This window comes from Poecilia reticulata, linkage group LG11 (assembly GCF_000633615.1).
Source record: "Poecilia reticulata strain Guanapo linkage group LG11, Guppy_female_1.0+MT, whole genome shotgun sequence".
Classification (NCBI taxonomy): domain Eukaryota; kingdom Metazoa; phylum Chordata; class Actinopteri; order Cyprinodontiformes; family Poeciliidae; genus Poecilia; species Poecilia reticulata.
The window spans coordinates 22,929,832-22,950,737 of record NC_024341.1 but is presented as its reverse complement, the minus strand read 5'-3'; the positions used below and the strand labels follow the sequence as shown (position 1 = coordinate 22,950,737).

The 20,906-nt window shown below is 39.5% G+C and overlaps 1 protein-coding gene across 3 annotated transcripts in view; it reads right to left on the bottom strand.

Moving 5' to 3' along the window:
* The window catches only part of LOC103472793 (zinc fingers and homeoboxes protein 2-like), a 159,124-nt gene that overhangs the window by 12,920 nt on the left and 125,298 nt on the right, over positions 1 to 20,906 (bottom strand). For 2 of the 3 annotated variants that reach the window (XM_008422629.2, XM_008422628.2), the window contains one exon: positions 581 to 3,862. In XM_008422629.2, the coding sequence (XP_008420851.1) occupies positions 581 to 3,525 (2,945 nt within the window). In that variant the 5' untranslated portion in view covers positions 3,526 to 3,862. Of the gene's footprint in view, positions 1 to 580; positions 3,863 to 6,704; positions 6,790 to 20,906 lie in introns of those variants that run through there. The other variant, XM_008422630.1, reaches the window with a different exon arrangement.

Genomic DNA, 20,906 nt, shown 5'->3' with positions numbered 1-20,906 from the left:
TTGCATTATAGAATCAACACAATTTGTTTTGTTACAAAATGTAGTTTCTGGTATTGTTGTTGATAAAAGTGTTTTTACACTTTGTAAATACCGTTAACAACCAATGGAAAAGTTCAACTGCTTCATCACAGCTCGACCAAAGGAGGCCAACACTGAGACAGTCGTAGGCAAAATATTGCAGAACTAAATGAAGTTACACAGAAATTTCAAGATTCTCACAGAAACATAGTTGCACTTTAAACATCTCCATTTGTGTTGAGCACTGCATGATCTGCAAGACTACAGCAATGGTCAACTTTTGTTTTGCTTTCTCTACATTTAGTTTTTGGTCTATATTTAACTGGTTTGTTAAAAGTACAAAAAAAATCAACACTAATAATTATGCCACCAAGAGGTTAAGGTATTTCTGCAATTTTTCTTTCAGACAGATATATTCAGGAGCATATAGTAGAATATTCAAGGCTTGAAGACATAATAAGTGCAAGAATTTATAAGTTTTTTTAAAATAGTTTTTTAATCATGTAATTTTGAAACCTACATTTCTAAATGCTAATACCAATGATAACCAAGATTAAAGTACCTGCCAGCAAACTGGTCTTGGAGCTCAGTGTGCTGCTGATTGTTGAGACTGTTGGAACGCTGGTCCAACAGCCATCCAAGCTCCAGCTCCAGCACTTTGTTGTTGTTTGCTACGGCTCCTTCCTGACAACGCTGGATGATGCTGGATGAAGTTTTCTCAGGGGAACACACAGGCTGCCCCTGCCCTCCATTTATTCCATTGTTGTGAAAGAGTTCTGTCAGTTCCATGCTCTGCAGCCGAGTGTCAGTGAACCAACGAGCGAGCTCGGAGCGAGCAAGTCCTTTCCGACCTTCCAGCTGGTGTAACTCCTCAGGGGAAGGCCACCGTGTTTGAGCAAAATCGTCCTTGAGGAGTGCCAGTGATCGGCTGTCTGGAGGCACTGAACAGGTATTTAAGTTAGGGATGGAAGAAGCAATGGAGAGGGCATGTGAAAGTAAAGGAGGGCTCTTAAGATTGACCACATTAGTGTTTGCTTTGTGGACCCCGTTCAGCTGTAGAGTTTGATGCTGATGTGGATGTAACTGTTTCTCCCCTATGCCAGGAGTACCACTCAATTTCTTGGTGCCCATGGAGTTCAGAAGGGCTTGTTCCAGGTTGTCTCGTAGTGCACGGCGCTCCACAAACCAGCTGTCAATTTCCTGATGAGACAGGCGGGTCGTGGCTGCAAGATTGTCCACATCGCTATGCGTGGGAAAGCTGTTCCGCAAGAAATTCTCCTCCAAGACCTTCAGTTGTTTTGCTGTTTTTCCTTTCATCCTTTCCAGCAAAGGGAACTGAGTCATCACTGAGGACTTTGGATTAAAATCTTGCTTTTGTGGTGTTGAAGCATCACCACTATCCAAATGTATGATTCCGTTACTGTGAGTAGGGAACGTCTGATCTGTGAACATTTTACCATCCAAACGGGATGTCCCATTAGCCTCTGTCAGAGGACTGACAATCTTATCTCCTCTGGGGTAGCCAGAATTAATCTCTAAACTCTGATGCTCCTTTAGTTTCTTGCCCTCCAGAGGGAACCCCTGAATTTGCGAAGGGATTTTAGCTGGAGTGCGGACAGACTGGATGATGGTTGGCCGCCTTATGTGAGAGTTTATCGATGGAGGAGAGTTTGGCAGGTTCAAATCAGGCAAAGGGTGAGTATTAGCATGCTTTTCTTTGGGACTAATGGTTGTAGTTCGGGGGATTAGCAAACAGTTTTTAAATGGTGGGGCATATATAGGCGGAGGAGCTATCATAGGCCTTGTTAAGGACTCTGGAAACACCATGGAGGGCAAAGAGACCAGTGGCTTTGTCTTGGAATTTCCAGTTGCAGAGAGAAACTTCCCTTTGGAGGACGACAATAGTGATGACGATGAAGATGGTGGCAGCATTGAAGGCACAGGAAAAGATGGCCTCTTCATTTCTGCATTGACTAGCGGAGCTGCTCCAGGTCTTTTCATTTCCATAGGAACTGGCGGTGGAGCCATTGGTAGTCGGTCTTTCTGGGGTGGAGGTGGTGGCGGAGGAGCCATAAGAAGCTTGTCTTTAGGGTCACCAGAATGAGGGGCCACCGCCATGATAGGTCGCTTTGCCTCGGGACCAATCTGTGACGCTAGATGTGTGGTCAGGGATCGTTTAAGATTGTGGCTGGAACCAATTGTCACCCCTGCAGAAGAATTTGTGGATGAGACAATACTTAATTCACTGGACACAGTTGTCCGCACCTGACCTGGGTGCTCGACAGTTGTGTGAACAATAGGCTGCTTGGACAATTTGGCAGGGGGATGAGATATAGGACTGGTAAATGTGTGATGGGCAGGAGGAATAGAACCATTGAACATTTTCTTTCTGGCTTCCTCCACCTCTTCTGGGGACCAGGTGATCCCTTGCTTCAGCCGCTGGGTGGTGAACCAGACTTTGATCTGCTCCTCCGGATGCTTGGAGGCAGCCGTGAGCCATGACAGCTCGGCATGAGTTGGGTAAGGAAACTTGTTAAAGGATGAGATCAATGTCAAATTGTCGTCTAAGGAAGGGTTGTATTTGGTGGTGTTCAAAGGAACAGCTATTTTTGGTACAGAGTTAAAGTTGGGTGGGCGCTTAAGCATTGGGGTGACATGAGAGAGCCCTTGAAGCATGGTGGGTTCAGGTATGATAACTGTTCCATTGATGTTTAATGCTGTGATCTGATCCTTCTGGATCAAACCATCCAGTTGGCTTTGAAGGTCTGCTCCTCCAAACAGGGATTGCATGTTACAGGGTGTTTTTACTGTTGTAGATATACAAGGAGGAAACATGGAACTACTGTTGCCTTCACCTTGTTCGTCTGTCATTTTGCATTCAGCTGAATTGTCTTTGCCTTCGATTGTCTGTTCTAAGATAGTCTGATTGTTCCTTTGTATCCTTTTAAACTTGAAGTTTGTCTCACCTGGGTGCTGGCTTTCATTATGCTCCGTGAGTGAGTCAAACTTCTTGGTGTTGAAGTTGCACACAGCACAGAGATACAGTGGATTCAGAATGACGTTAGGGTGACTAGAGTCTACATGTTCCTTAAAGTCACTCAGGTTCTGCGTCAAAAACGGACAATATTTGCATTTGTACCCTCTAGGCTGCTTTTTCTCTGACACCTGTTCAGATTCAGTTTCTTTGTCTTTCAGTTCACTTATGTCTACATTTTCCATGACGTGAGTTTGATCTCCTTTATCGGACTCCAGCTCTTGTACTAATGGCTCAAGGTTTTGTGTTTCCACTTGCTTTAAAAATGTCCCCTTGTCAGTGTTCTCTGCATTCTCCTGCTGTGGATCCTGCTTTGCATTGGTTTCTGATAGTTCTGAGTGTCCGTTTGCCGTCATGGCGTTGGCAGACAGCTTTTCCATATCCATCACGTCTTCTGGATCTTCTAGCTCATCGGGCAGGTCGCTTATAACTCGGACCATGCAAGGTGTGGAGGACTTTCTACGGCTGGACATGATGGCTGTTGCTGCTGGTGTTGGTGGTAATAGCTGTGCTGGTGCTGCTGATTGTTTTTTAAGAGACTGTGGATTTTGGCTGATAGTGCTGGTGACCAAGCTTAGCGGATTGTTGGGTCTTTTTAAGCGAACTTTACTGAAGTGGATAGTAGCTGATGATTGTGGATACCAGTTGGTGGGTGAAGGAGTAGTCTCCAGCGTGCAAGAGCGAGGGTGAAAACCAGCTGATGGAACGGGCCCAGGACCGGCTGTGCAGTGGCGTCTCCCGCTCACCGTCAGTGTCAGCTCCCAGCCTGGGCGTCATGGGAGGGCATCACAGACAGCAGCAGGGGTCAAGCTGCAGAGACACAAGCAACAAGAGGGAAAAATAGATGTTCATTATCTGAGTCATTAAATATTTATTGTAGAATCACAAAAGCATGCTAAGATGTAAGAAGAAAATATCTGCATTAAAAGGCGAGATGATGTTCCGCATGTTGAAATGTTACGATTACAAACTTAAAAAGTGTTCTATTGAAATTTCTTGTAATTGACCAAAGTAATTCCAAATCATAGGAAAAATAGAAAATAAATAAATAAAAGTAAAAATATAACAGGTATACAATCTTCCCCCGTCAAAGAATAACTTGCTGAACCACCTTTTGTTGAATATGCAGATGCAAAATCTACTCTGGCATCTGTGAGCATCAATTTCCAAGCATCACAACACAGATTCAAGAGGAAAATTTAGGACTGAACCTTTAATGGGCCATTGCACATGGTAGCTCTCTCACTGCCTATATGCTTAAAATTGTCCTGCTGGAAGTTGAACCTTCAACAAAAGTATTTTACCATCCATCTTTTTGCCAACCAAGTTGATGGTGTGTTAAGCACAACGTACATTTTGAAAGTAGGACAATTAGATTAATTTTGGTCTCATCTGAGTAAAAGACATTCTTCAAAATTTTTGCTTTGTGGCAAACTAAACATGGAAAATGATTTCCTGAACTGCTGTTTCTTGTTCTTCACAATACTGTTTCAGTAGAGTTCTCGAAGGCTACACTTACGCAACAGGCAAATGGGACCCAAATCTCATTTTTTTTGCCCATATCCAATCCATAGCAAACTTTTTCATAGCAGGCTGAGCGGCACAATTCCAATCTTTTCACCTTCCAAAAATCTTATTTGTGCCACTTTCATGTTGTGAAAGTGATGTAAATATTGTGTGTTCACTGCGTGTTAATACATGTGAATGTATAGACAGTTTTAACTGTTTCTAGAATGGTCCTAAGTATTCACATATTTCACGTTTGCAAGGAAAAATTGTCAAGAGTGGATCTGTATAATTTGTGAATCGAGGGACAGCCACGGGTTAAAACAAAACAACTCAGTGTTGACAAGTTACATCAGCCTCCATTTCCTTTAAAATCCAAGCCAGGTTTCTGTGCCGGTGCATGTCCAAACATTGCAGGAGCCTTGTTACGTCAGCCTTAATCAGATGCTGGCAAATTAAAAACACCTTGTGACAAAGCCAGGAGGCCTGGAGTTGAGAAACGAGAGGAGCCCAACTTACGACAGGAAAAGAGAGGGGGACAAAGACAGAGAGAGGGAGAGAGAAACGGCATTCTTAAAATATTACCAGTAATATGGCTGCCACTTAATCAGGACACAGTGTTCCAGGCCAATTGCTTGTAAATGCAATGAATTTGAAGAGTCCACAGAAACTACAAAAGACGCAAAAAAATAAAGTCTCCAAACTCCAAACCCCATTAAAAAGACATTAGTCGTCTTTCATAGATTCGGGCAAAGACAACTTCACAGGATAATTACCCTGTAATCATGTAATAAAGAGAGACTCAGTGATGAGATCTCCTGACAGCTATCATCCACACAATGGCACAGAGACAGTGAGATAAAAACAGATGGGGATGGGAAAAAGGAGGGAAGTGGGACGGCAGGTATGTATAAATATGGGAACAAGTGTGAGTGTGTGTGAGTGTGTGTATGGGGGGGGGTGGGTAAAAAGAAGATAAATGGAAAATACCTGAAAACTACGGGATTAAAAGGGAGGAGAGTAATAAAACAGAGAATATGAGGGAGAGATAAGGTGAAAGGAAGGAGGAAAGTTAATAAAAGAATGCAGTTTTAACTAGGCCATGGCCTGGCACACGGAGAGAGAGAATAAATAAAGAGAATGGAGGAGAAGATGAGTCAGAACAGGAAGAAGATAAACAGAAAAAAGGCAAAGGGGAAAAATACTTTTTCAAGAGACATTTACAAAGAAGTGAGGAAGAAAATCCGAAATACAAAAGGTAGAACTAGAAACATATGAAAATTTCAAAAAGTACTAAAAAGGATGTAGAAAGTTTTAAAATGTGGCCTAAAAAGTAAGATAAACTTCCTTGCCAGGAAAAAAATGGTATTTCAGTACCTAATTAGTGTTGGGCAAGCTGTTATTTGTCCCATGTGTCAACAAATGCTGGACATATTTCATGCTCTCGCAGTCTTGATCAGCTTCTCATCGCTTAGTTTATAGCTGACTATCCAGAGCCTAGTTTAAGCAGTGCACTGTGCAATGAGACTGAACTAATCCTATGTTGTTATAAATCTCATGCATTTACATTGCTGCTTATTTCCTGCTGCAACTAATGAGATTTTCCTAAACAGCTAAAGTAAGAGAACAAGTGCTGCTCACTGAAGACACGATAAGTTGATACAAGCGAGGTACAAAACAGACTCTGCTTTCTGAGGGACATTACATGAGTTCTGAATATCTTTTCCTCGAAGCRCTGCATTTACTCTTTAGATTGGTGGTGAACATATTGTTTGCTGTGTAAGTTATCAGTGGACAGAGAGAAAAGAATTGCAAAAAAAATCTTAGAAATGTTGGTTCTTCATATTCTTGGCATTGTCTGATGACAACTGCCAACATTTCAAAAGACTGATTTTCAACACCAGCTTTTTCTACTTTATATTACTATATTTTCATCACTCTTTCTTGGACATGGGATCAGAATTTTGCCAATTTGGCATACATTATCTGTGCTTTAGGGTTATTATTTCAAAGAGTGTTGTCATGGGAGTTTTTTGACAAAGTGGCGATACATTTAAGCAAAAATAAAAATAATGACTATTAAATCAGTAGTCTTTTTTACAAGTTACTAGTCTAAGGCAAAGTTGATTTATGAAAATCAACTTACATCTGCTTCGCTTGAATGGAATATTATCCTGTCCTTTTAATTTTGAAGATTGGCTCAGAACGTTTGCCTTTGTGTCCCATCATATTTACATTCCATGGAAACTGGAAGTCAATGAATTCCAATTAAACATTCCCAGACACTTTAAAAACATTAAAAAAGTAAGTTATAAATAAAAGAATCTGCAATTACAGTTTTGTTAAATTAAAACTATCAGTGGATACACTAATTGTGGCACAGATGACTTTATAAAACAACAAATTAAAAAAAAAAATCTTTCAACAAATGAACTCAAATTAAAAGTTGGATTTTTCCAACTCTTTCAATTTGAGGTTATGCTACTGCACTGTAATATTGCTTTGGGATTTTATCACCTTTTTTTTTTTTTTTTTACCAGGAGGGCATCCAAAAAGTGCAGAGGGTGCTGCAACATGAACTCCTACATTGGACCAAATTAAAAAAGAAGCTTGTTGATATATTGTTAGAGAATCTCAAAGATCTTTTCGATTTAATGAGGAAAACAAAAATTAGAAAAAGTTAAAACTAAGCATCAAAAAACTAGACAGACACATTTTATTACTTCATAAAAGTTACATATTCAAAATGTGATTATGCATCAACTCATTTACCAGTGATTAAATTCTGCCAGTTTTTTTCTCAATTGGTTGTAAATGGTAATTGATAATACTAAAAAATCTGTATTTAATACTTATCAATGTATGAAAACCAAAACCATGTCTGCAAAAGGCATCAACCAATAGGAATTGATTTGATGTCCTTTGTTTTGAGATTAGAAAAAGTGGAAATAAAGGTTAGTGACATACACTCGGATGCATAAAATTAAGTATTCATGTAATTTCATTTTTCTGTTCGATACATATCTACTACTTCCATCAAGCATTTATTTCTGTTTTGGCCACTTATTTGTCAAACTGAGAACCCATTGTGAGGGTGTTAAGGTCTTAAAAATACACTCTAAATCCACAGATCAGACTTCAAAAACAGCCAGAAATCAGTACAAGCCAGAAAACTCCTGATTGGTGTATTCCTACCAAAGGTTTGAGGTTATAAAGCTTCAAGCTTCCAGACTGCATATAAAAAAATACGACTTACATTTTACACAGTAAACAATCAATAGCACACCCTAAAGTGACCAAAAATTCATTCATGTATTGTAGTTCCCTGAATATCTGTTTGGTTTAAATCCTTTGCCAGGGATCCAGCTGCTGGCATAAGTAAAGTGGGAGAAGACGGTGAAGGCAGATGGGAAAAGAGATAAAACAGCAGGAAAACCAGAGAAATAACCAGAGAACATATGTATAGAAAGTAGGTGGAAGGAGACGAGTGCAGAAACAAAGAAAGGGAATAGAAAGAACTGTGGATCAACAGCGAAGGGGTCATTGAGAAAGGACAAGAGGGTGTAGGAGGAAAGACAGAAATTAGAGATCAGAAAAAGAGACTTAGAGGAAAAAAAGACAGAAATAGAGATGAGCAAGGGAGGGAAATAGATCGGACAGGGGGGAAAGTAAAAACTGAAGAAGCAGACGGAGCTGCAGGCTGGAGCATTTTATTTGAGCAGCGACAGCAGCCTCGCTTCCTGAGGAAAAGTGCTGTGGCTGCCAGCTCCAGAAAAAAAAGAGAAGAAAAGAGGAAAAAAAAGAAAAACACAACAGTGTCATGTTTTGCTGCATCACTGGATCGGCCTTGAGGACTCCGGGCCAACTTCTGACGAGGGGAGTCATATGCCGCTTGGCTGCGTCCCATTTTGTTGGGCTCAGCTCGGCTCCATGCATCCTTGTAATTACTTGTACAGTATTTGTGTGCAGGGGATTACTTGGAGCGTGGCACCACTCTAATTATAGAGGAAATAATAAAACTGCAGCAGTGTAAACAATGATTTGCAATTGTGCAAGAAGCAACAAATGGTTCTTTTGAGAGGGAAGGAAATCAACCTCAAATTCCTTTATTCACAGATGTTGGAGGCGAGTTTACATTTTAAACGGATGCAAGATTTAACATTCAAATCTGAGTTAAAAAAGCTCCTCCTCTTTAAAAGCTGAAGAAAACCAAATCAAGACAAAATTTTAGACCCCCATCTCCACTGAAAGTGATACCGAAGTAACCTGAGTGGCTCTGCATGGTGAAACAAGGTTCACTGCAAGTTTACAGACAAAAAAAGATCAGATTTTATCCCCATCAAGGGCAAAGGAAACTATTAGTCTAACCAGAAACTGGATCCGTTCATTTATCCAACTGCAGGGAGGGTAGAAAACAACAACAATAGGGCACAAGAGGGTGTCAGGGAAGCCATAAAAGAACATGGAGATAAAAAAAGAAGGTAATGAGGAGATGTCTTGGGAAATGAAATGACAAATTAGGAGGATAAAAGGTAGATTGGAAGGAGCCAAGTGTRCTAATAGGAGTGGTTAAAGACGTTTTAGTGGAACAAGGGCAAACTGGAGGGTACATCAGCTCTCAGCCAGGGACACAGTCTACATTTTGGCAGAGAAGAAGCATTACCAAAAAAAAAAAAAAGTCCACAAACTTTTTATGACCACCAGTAGCTCTAGACCACAACAGATTKGTATCTTGTGATTCACACTGAACAAAGACGAATTCAGCCCAATTCAGTCAGTTTCCAAAAGTGGTATTTCTGGCAGCCAGCTGAAGCTGCTCGCTCGGGGGCGTGTGGAATTTGTAAAGATGACGGAAGACAATCCACGGCTTAACCATACATGAAAATGTAAAGAGAGTTCAAATAAAACACTTCAGCAGAGTTTCCCTCCACTTTTACACACAAATCAAACTCAACCTGTTTTCGCTTCAGCTCCTTGACTTTTCTTAGAGGCTCTTTTGATAGCACTGACTGCCATCTTATGAATTTCTGAGAGAGTACTCTTTCATTTTTCYTTACTAAAGAAACTGGTACTCTGATGAAAAGCCTCCTAGGAGGGACTGAATCACTTTGGTTTTTCTGAGAACACTAGATGGCTCTTGTTAGGAACCTAGTTGGATTTATTTGATCCCTGACAGTTATTAAACTAGTTATTAAACTTTATGGAAAACCTCAAACCAGTAGGTAAAAAATTATGACTGTAAAACAGATTATATACAAAAAAAATAGCCTGCCACAGTATTTACCTTTATATTGCCATAGGGCTTGCCATATTGCTCACCAATGCTTCTCCTTTGCTGTTGTAATTGTAAACTGAAATACATCACACTACTGATTTGAAAAGGAAAAAAAAAAGGTGATTTGTGCATTAGCTTGGTGTGGAGTTCTATACAATAAATAATTGCTTATTTCCTTTGTTGTCCCGGCATTCAACAATAAATCTTTCTGAATGAAGATAATGATTGCTTGTGAATAAAAGTATTTTTCCATGTACAAGTATCATTAAAGCAAACAGAGAAGTGTAAATAAATTCATTGTTATAGTTCTAATGCTTACTTAAAATAGAAATATGGTCATCATCTCTCTGCATGTGATTAGTTTCACAGAATAGGAACATCCTAGTAACAATATTGCATCTGAAAAAAACAAACAAAAAGATGGTTTGCTGAGACATTTAGAAGGAAAACATGAGGATTACTCATTTGCACCTTTGCAGAGCTTGGTCAACCTTGGCAGCATAGTGGGGTRAAAACTTCTGGACAAACACAACATTTGTATCACTGCCAAATCYTGCAGCCCYCGAGTGAAAAAGCTGCCAAAAAAGAGCTTCAAGTGAGGATGTACTTCTCTGGAACCCAGTGACTGTTTGAGGTCGTATATCAGATCTTTAAATGTCCATTTTCAATTTTTAAATGTAAGCAATCTAAGCAATTTTCCAGAAAGATACATTTCTTTTAGTGGTCATTTGTTAATATCCTAGAGATAATGTTTTGTTATCTGCAGTAGTAATTATGAATGGAGAAAGGAACTGGTGAAGGAGGTCAAAAGAGTGTTTTTCTGGAGGAAATCAAAGTGGCTAAAACATAAAACTGTCATCTAACTTTTTTTGTAGCAAAACTATCAACTTTCACTTTTGAGATCTGGAGAAAAACCATACAGTGAGGAATTATATTATTCCAGTGACTGGATAATTGGACCATAAGATACAGAATGAAACAGCTATATGAAACTGCTGGATAAACCAAGAGTGAACAAGATACATACTAATATTTAAGAGTGTTAGTTTAAAAGCGGTGCTCAGAAACAGTGTGTCCTGGTTTCAGAGTCCCTGTGACCTTCCTCCTCAGGCATATAGTCATAAAGCACAAAACACCCCTACAAGCATCGTGTGTGTGTGTCTGTATTTCAATATAAGTCTGTGTGGATACTAAATGATTGATCAAAGGATGCCTTTGTGCGGGCACCTCGTGGTGCTAATGCATCATTAACACAGCTAGCAGTATGACCCAGCTCTTCTGAGAGTGGCAGGCTATTTCCAGCGGCTTGCTCTTAAGCCTATAGAGATCCAAATCTCACTTGTGTTACATAAGAGTTCTGAGAAATGTACGGAAAGTACGTCATGGTTGGGTTTTACTTCAGGTTATCTTAGCTTCACACAAGAGAAAGGAGACCTGAGTTTTCACTGGAAGGAATTATGGCCCAGTTAAAGTTACAGACAGAATATAGTACTCAAGCYTGAAAGATAAACCAACACTCTAAATACATCTGGCTGTAGCAAAATTAAATTGCATAATGGCGTGTCGAGACCATTAATCCGGAAAATTGTAAAAAAAAAAAATGTCAAAATGCACATTTGTCTGCTAGACCTAGCTACTTTTAGAGGAATGCATTATTTCAGAAAACAAACAGTTCATATGATGTAAAATAAATCTTGAAATCTTGAAAGACTGCAAGGGACAGTCTTAAATGGTAAAGAAAAGAAACATCTTAAAGATTTTAGGTAGTCTTGGTTTTTCTGAAATACTAATCCAAATTTAAGTTGCGCCGCTCGTTTGGTTTGTTCACGACCAATTGGCCCTTTTGAAAGTTGGTGCCTCAGGTTGCACCTTGCCATTCTGTCCCTTCCTACTTCCATTTTGCATATTCGTTTATTTCTCTTGTTAGTATTAAATTTCTTACTTACATGTCATTTAATTGAATATTATTTTCAGAAAACTCTTTAATTCATTGTATTTCTATTTATTTTGCCTCTAATTCCTCTTTAGTCTAGTCAACCTTTATGAAATATGAGAGATTACGACCCCTCATTAAACCAGAATAACTCCAAGCAATCTTTTGCCAATATATCTGATTTATTGGAGTCATGTAAATACATCCCCACAAATGGTGGATATGTAACGAACAAATAGAGGTAGAAATTGGGAAAAATGCCAAATGCCCTGTAYGTTATTGGTGTTGTACGAGTTTAGATCTGATAAGAATGGATCCTGGCGCCTCCCTTTAAAGGTTTTACCAGGCAGGATTCTCTTRGAGGAAAATATGGCTCTATGCAGAACCCATACATTCTGGACACGAGCCGTTAAAACTTTCACCTTCAGATCAGCAATGCAGAGCTCGATTTGCAAACACCAGTAACCACAGAGAGTTTCTTCCTCAGGCCGTCTCTCTGATGAACACAGTCAATGCCTTAAAACCTGAGCACTCAGCTGCATAACTATGAAACAGAATAACTTCCACTACCATGACAAGCTTTCTTTTATTCCTTATAAAAAATGACTGAAAATATATGCACAGATTGTTATGCGAACCTTATTCTATTTTCTCTAAAGGTTATAAGTTTATATTTTATATCAGTACACAGTGAGCGATTGAAAACCAAAGTCAAATTCCTTGTTTATGCATACAATCTTGGCCAGTAAAGCTGTGCTGATTCTTTAGGCCAGGGGATGTAATTCTCGACCTGTTATCCCTGCAGCCCAATCTAAGATAAGTGGAAGACAAGAAATGAATAGTTGGATGCAATATCTATAACTAATAAAGCTAAAAAAATTGCAGTCGCTGCATACACAATTTCCTGATCTCTGTTATCAGGTACAAAATAATTGACTCAAAAGAATAAAAAAAAAACATTTCCACTGTAAAGATTTTAAACATATTGTAATCTTTAACGTGACATATATTCTTTACAATAAAACAAAAAATCTCAGACTGTGAGGAACATCTCATCTTCAGGTCAGTGTTGGTTCTGGACAAAAATGGAAACACTGTTTCACTCCTGCCAAGACAAATATGAAATCAAGACTGATTGATATTTAGAACAATTTGTAATTTTATCTACCTTGATAAAACCCTGAAGCCTAAAGAGACCCATCTGAAAAAAAACTAAACCCATATTGTGAGGCTACAACAGGAGTATGGTACTCCTTTGGGAAATGCTCAGTGTTGTTTTTGTACCAATTATAACTTGGTTTGGTCAAACCATAACACAGTCTCCAACTACGTGTTGGGAGATTCAAAGGCCTTGATCTTTTGTTTGGAAAAGAAAAAATAAGCTTTAGCTAGTTTTGTCCTCACATATAGAAAATACATACAATTAATCACTTGTAGACACCAACAGAGCCTATAAGCTGCAGTCCTGTTAGTGTTTCAGTCCAACTTTTGGCAGGCATCCTGACCTGGTCCAGCTTTTCTAGATTATTTAGGTAAATAGCTTAGTCAWATTTTCTAAAAWTTTTAAATAAAAACATTTATGTGCCATCTGACAGTACTTGGTTTTCGGCGCATAAATGTTTTCATTAGATATTTTAATATCCTTCTCCTGATGGACACCGTTGTATAATGAGATTTWAAAAAAATCTTTTGTAACCTCTTTCTAGCTATAGGTGTAGTTAAATGACGCAAATAAACAAAAATCAGGACCCTACTGGGGCAGCTGAACTTTATTGAACATTAACCAGATTTACTAGAACTGCTGCAACTTCTGCCACTGCTTATCCCAACTTTATAGTTTTAATCTTTTCTCCTCCGAGTCACATTTAGAGTGGAAAATAATTTAAAAGAATTCATCATAGTCTAATTTTTATGCCGCTGACATTTTAACACAGGTGTAGACACTTTTGAGAAACCACTATAAATGGAAATAAAAGGAAAGTACCGCAACTGGGGCACAGCTGTTGGATCAGAATCAGGCATAGCATGACCTTTAGTTATCTTTGCCCAAAGTAGAAACTAAATGTTTTTTTAAACAAATGCTAAATATAATTTGGCAAAGAGCTGCTGCAACAGGTAGACCTGCAATGCATGTTGGAAAAAAAAWTTATTAAAAACACAGCCCCTCCCCATTACATTCCTCCACAGAAGGTGGCTGATTGGGTTGCAGCACCACACGTTGGGAAGCAAAGGCCAAGCCAAAATAGCCCTTTAAGCATTTGATGACATGCAAGTATCAAACAGCAATGAAGTGAAGCTCCCCTTAATGACTGATAAAACTTTGGAGGCAATTTGATAAAGCAAAAAGGGTAAAAATTTGTCCTTTGAGCAGAAAGTCTTGAAGAGCTTTAGGTTTCTTGGTGACTGGCTGGTTAATTGGAGATCTGTACTCAGCTTGGCGTTGGCGACATGTGCCGAGTTTGTCAAACTCTTGTATTGTTCAAGGTCGAGCCTGCGGAGCTGAATGTGAATGGCATCAATCTTTTCATTCCTCCAACACGAATTTCATGTAATTTGCCCACTTTTCCCTCCATCAGTCGTGACTGCAAACCTTTAATCCTTCAGCTCACGTTGCTCTTMCACGGAGCTTTTTAGTACAAGTTGGTAGGAGCTGTGTGGGGCAAACTGCAAAGGGGACCAGCCAGCCGAGGTTGTGCTAAAGGGAACTCCAGTTTCTAAAGTAGTAGGTTTACTGTGAAGTTACCACTGAGACCACTGGACGGACCTGAGGGACATCAGCCACCATCTCCATTCATTTATAAAATTAGTCAGTAGGGCCAAAAAGAGGACATGATAAAATCAACTTGGGTTTTATTACATTGGGCAATTGGGCAAATCTTTTACAAATGTTAAGTTATTTGTCATCATCCTGTCCCCTTCATTCTCCTCTCCACAACTCTTAAAACGTAAGACTTCCTCTAAAATAATAAAATATACGCAGACAATACTTTGCCTTTTCAGTTATTCATACCCCTTGATTTATTTATTTATTTATTTTTAATATTTTGTCATCTTACAGCCTCGAACCTCAAAGTATTTTATGTAATAGTCCAACAAAAGGTTTTTGGTCTTTTTCAGAAATGTTGTAGAAATGTATTTAAAATGTTTGGTGTGCATTTGAATTCAACCATTTGGGGTTGAGTGCCACTTTTCACTACAATTATGTCGGACTATGTCGYCACCAGCGTGCACACAAGAGATGGCAATTTCTGCCAATTCGTCTTCAGTTCAAGTTCAAGCTCAGTCAGAATGAATAGTCTGCAAATATTTAATTCTAAGTCTTGTGACAAATTCTCAATAGGATATAGCCCTGGCCTTTGAATGGGCCACTCTAGGACATAAATATGCTTTTATCTAAACCAATCCATTTCAGCTCTGTTTCTGGTTGTTGCACAACTGACAGATGATCCTCTATCCCAGTCCAATTTTTTTTTTGCATGCTCCTACAGTTTATTTTTTTCCCCCCATGTCCAGTATTTAGGTCCATCAATATTCCTACCAACTAACCAAATTTGTTGTTCCTGCTGGAGAAAACCATGATGCAGTCAGCACTGTATTTTACAGTGGCGGTAGTGTTTTCATAATTTTGCATGTAAGCAAACTTTTTATATTTTGCTTCCATCTGATCCAAATACCTTCTGTGTCTCTGATGCCTCCCCAATATGGCTTGAGGCAAACTGCAAACAGGATTTCTTAAGACTGCCTTATAGTCATTGATTTCTTTCATGAAGACCAGATTGCATGTAGTGCATGCCAGTTGACAGACATGAACATTTCTGATGAATTACAGTGGAATAGGGACCACAGACAGCTGAAATCAGCAAATACTTGAGTACCCCTCTAAATATACTTATAGCTACCTATCCTCACAGTTTAAACACCAAATATGCTTCAATATGCATTAATATGCAAGATGGAATTTAACTACTGTTGAAGATAACATGGACATTCTTCCCTGTTTCCATTCTTTGGAGTACAGCCAATCAGCAGCCAGGAAAATCAATGACAGTTTACTGCAATAGCAAAGCAGTGCTGTGCCTATGTATTTCAGTTTTCCAAGCTGTTATTTATTCTTAATATTGTAGATATCCTCAACCAAACAATCTGCAAATACATCGATTTTTCATGTTCTACAGAAAAATAAACGAATAGGTAAATCTGTGAATACTGAAATAGGCAGGAGTTCACTGTAGCACAAAAAACATATAGGTGGCATCAGTTCATTTTTTAAATTTCTGAAGAAAATCTGACAACAAAACTGCAATAGAAGAACAAACCAGGTTTATATACCTGAAAATGTAGCAGGAGGCCAGAGGATAATGGTAAAGATAAGCCTGTTGGCACTTTTCTGAAGTGACGTGTGGAAAAGTTCAGTTTCACTTAAATCTTTTTCGCAAAAAAGCACCTATATTGACACAACACATTATAAATTTCCCTGAGAAACTACGGTGACAGTGAAGGTTGGTAATTCACACAGATTGAACCGCTGTGACCTCGAGATGTCATGCTGGATAAATGCAATACACACGCACGCGCACGCACGCACACGCACACACACACACACACGCATACACACACATCTATTCGCTGTGCATGGCTGTACTTCACAGAAACGGCAAGTGCCCCACAACCATGAATATGAATAAAATACAATTAGCAGTTTTAAAGAACTTTATCAAGGCCAAGGCCTCGATCTTCTCCCCAAAACACTCCAAAAAATCCCAGTACACACACACACACACACACACACACTCACATGCACTTCACCCAGCTATGGCACACAAAAAAATATATAACCAAGACTGTCCTTGGACAAAACAACCAATCTCTAATATTTGGCAGAGAACCAAAAAAGTAACCACACCTAACAAAGGCTGAACATTTTTAACATGATTACAGTTTTTCTGTGTATGGAAAAAAAAAACAAAAAAACAAAAAAAAAAACTTCATATCACTTATAAATTTTGAGTTTGTTGTACGGGAGCATGCCGCTCTGCCCATGTGATTCCCATGCCATCCTCCTCTACTAAAATTTAATAGATGCAGTGACTCATTAAAAAGTGAAGGAGAGGGTGTAGGGAGGAGAAGGGTAGAGGGGGAGTGTGTGCGTGCCTGCGTGTGTGTATGTGTGTGTTGAGGGCGGGCAAAAAAATTAGGATCGAGTCGGGGGGGAACACGCTGCTTCATTTCCATGGCGTCGCCATAGCAACAGCAGCCCAGTTAAGACGACGAGGTGCCCTTCTGCCGTCGCAGCACCTCGCCGCCGAATATTAACCAGGCCTGCGCGCTCAGGTGCTAATTAGGAGAGAAGGAGGGGGCGAGGAGGAGGGACGTCAGTGGGGAGGAAGAGAGCAGGAAGAGAGGTCAGGAGAGAGGGGCGGACGGTGGAGGAGGAGAAAAAAAATATAGAAAACAAGAGGTGACAAGAGATGGAACAGAGGAGGTGCAGAGAGGAGGTCAGGAAAGGGCAGAGGATGAATGAAGGAGGATAGAAGAAAGGAATACTATGATCAAGCAAAATATTAAAATCACTGACAGTTGAGACTCTTCACAAAGAAGCATCTCTCCAGATACCATCAGATTGTTGTTTCAAACCCACTTTAATTTTTATATATAGTGTGAAAGCAAAGATAATTTAATATTGCCACAAAATACTAAAAAAAAAAAAAAAAACAAACAAAAAAAAAAACTCCCTAATCTGAACAATTATTTTTGTGGCTGTTTGTAGGAAGGAGCAGATGAAGGAATCCTTCCTTGCACGTTCTATCAGAGGAACCAATCACTGTTCAGTTGGTTTCCTTTTCCTCCAATCACAGCTCGGTAACCGCACAGTGTAATTAAAATCTATTAAACCTCGACAACTATCTACAGCAATCGTCCACGGTCCATGGCGGCGGGTCCTGGGCCTTATCCAGATCATGAATGGATCCCACTTGGCCCAGAAAATATTAATTTTTTTTTTCATTTATGCATATTCAGATGAAGAGAGTCCAATGTAACCCAAGCTAATTATAGGGTTATTGGCAATAGTGGTTTAGCCAATCAGAGCGCTTGCAGATTGCACAGGTGAGCAAGAGGATAAAAGATGAGCTGCAGACTCGCAGAACCCTGTTTACTCCAAATAAATGTAACTTACAGCAGAGATGCATCACTGTGGCCAGTTCAGAATGTTTCTGACAGAACTATTATTGATCACCTTTAATAAATTAATATATATACACATGGATAGATAAATATACTATAACTCTATAAGTCTTGTAAAAGACTTATAGAGTTTTACAGCTTGTAAAACTATAAGTTTTTACAGCTTGTAAAAGACTTATAGAGTCTTTTACAAGTCTTGTAAACGACTTGTAGAGTTATTGTATATTACATAATTGAACAAGGTGTCAGAAACCATCAGAGATTTGGCAAGAAAATATTCCCTGCACCATGAAGCCACCTCCGCTCACACAAGGCAGGACTTGCCTTTACTTTCATGCCTCAAAATTCTGACCCATTTATATGTAGCAGCTGAAATCGAGACTCACTGGCATCCAATGTAAGCTGCTGCTGATGTAGCCCATCTGCTTTTCAAATGTTTTGCTTTCCAACTGCTCATTCTTCAGTCTGATCGCTGACTTCAACGAGGCATTWTAACCCAYGCAACTGCTCTATGGGCCAATCGCAGCAGCTGAGGAACATCTGAAAAACCAGCCCATTTKGTAGCAACAAACCAAGCCAATCAGGCTGAAAACGGTCTGATTCCAGCCACCAGCCAATATCTCGGTGCATCTCTAGGCTACACACATTAAAATGAGTTAAACATCAGTAAAAGGCACGTTTTAAAATGTTTTGCTAAGTACCGTCTATCAACACAACAAAGAGCAAAAGATGTATTATGCTCCAAAATCCCTTCAACCAGATCTGATTGAGCATCTAAAGTAACAAGAACAATCCATGGAGGCCCAACTGATCCTCTTTCCAAGTTCCAAGGGAGCACAGGCCACCCCAGATGTCCCGTGTTCATTTCATGTAGGACCAGAGCTGTTTTGGCACATTATTAGGCAGGTGGTTTTAATGTTGCAGCTGACTGATGTAAATGCACAAAACAGAGAAAGATAAAACAGAAGAAAAAGACATCTAAGTAGAAGGAAAACTGGGGAGAAACGATAAGAGAGTCAAGACAAGAAGAAAACAGAGAAGGGAGGTAAGAACATTGATAAATACAAAAAGATGAAAGCTAAAAGGAGGTAATTGAGAAGTAAAGGTAGGAAATGACAAGATAAGAGGAGAAAAGAGAATCAGGAGATCGGACTCAAAGGGAGAAAATTGAATTATATGGAAAGAAGAAAGGAAATCAAGAAAAATATATGAAAAGGGAGAAATATATGAACAAGAAATAAGTTTAGAAAAAAAAAAGGCAACTTGGGAAGAAAAGATTAAGGACAAAAAGGCCCAGACCTGAAACTGAAGGAGAAACAACAAAAAGAATCAGAGAAGCAATGAAAGGAGGAGAAAAAAGATGGAACAAAGACAWATGGGGCAACTAAAGGAAGAAAGAGGGAGAAATTAACAAAGTCTCATGTTGTTCTGCTCCAACAGGTCAGAGAACAAAGATGGTGGAAGGACAGACTGACAAAAGAGAAGACAAAAAGAAGGTTGGGGGGAAGATTAAAAGGAGAGAACAGGACATGGAAATAGGCTTTCAGAAGGTAGAGAGAAGAAAAGGAGGGATGACAGAAGAAGGGAGGTGTAAAAAGAGAACGAGCTGGGTCAATAAAACATGCATGAGCCAGTCGTTCTGTGTACATCGTTGTGCATTTCATTTGCATTCGTGTTCACGTTCGCCCTTTAAGAGATGTCCTTCTCTTCATTCACCCTGTACGCGTCCAACCTCTTCATACACATCCCTCAGAGATGCTTTCATCATTTTGCATAAGAGCCCTTGCGTCCCTGATTTCAGAAATTCTCGCAATAGTGTCTCCAAAGACACATTTRTGTCTTCAGATGTATGCACGGTACCCTCAGGGATCGCAGTCTCTCCATTAAACGCAAAGCCGCTTTAAGCTTTCTGCAACACAGACGTATACTCGCCTGTATATAGGTCAGAACAGCTCGCCCATGACGACAGCCGCTGCTCCGCCTTTACGGCTTCATCTCCACATCATTTAACTGACGATGACGTGGTGTTTGAAATAAAAAAAAAAAAGAAAAAGTTATTTAAAGGAGCAGAAAAGTTTTAGGAGGAGAGGTCAATCAAAACTGAAGGAATAAACAGTTAGCAGGGTACCAGGATAAAGCTAGAATGAARAAGGAAAATTGTACTGCAATTATTATTTCCTGTTGTAATCAGAAAGAGCAAAAGTTGTTAGCCATGTCTCACTTGTTTGACCTGGAGTTTCCAATGAGAAACACTTTTGTCTGATCTTTAAATGTGGTCTTGATGAGCACCTCTGAAGACTTTCTAAAAGTCTGTCAAAGTGGGGTTTTTGTTCCCAACTTTGGCTGATTTTTTGTAAACTTTCTGTCAAAACCATCAGATGTTAAAAACTAAATGAAAATCAGAAAAACCTGCAAAGACCCGACTCAGGACTATGAGACACTAACAATCATTTATCAGCCAACGGTTTCCTTAGGAACCAGTTTGTTGGGGCTAAAATATAACTCTTTGCTTTCATTTGTTTGCCTCTATCAGTGCTTTAATAGAAAACTGGAACACACGTTTGTTAGAGTACATCATGAAGACCAAGGAACTCACAAGAAAGGTCCAAACAAAGGCTATRGACAAGTTTAAAGCAGATTTAGGTGATAAAACATCTCAAGCTTTGAACATTTKCAGAGTAAAGTTCAATCCATCATTTTAAACACAATATAGAACAACTGCAAACATCTAAAGACATGCCTGTCCTGATCATAGAAGCAGCTTTGAGGCCCAGGGAAACTCTGGAGGAGCTGCGGAGATTCACAGCTCTGTGGCAAACACTGCACATAACCACAAACACACCATCCTATTGTGAAACACAATACTGAAGGCATCCTGCTTGCAGCAGAGACAGGGAAGCTGATCAGAGTTGATAGCATGATGGATGGAGCTAAAAACAGTGTAATCCTGGAAACAA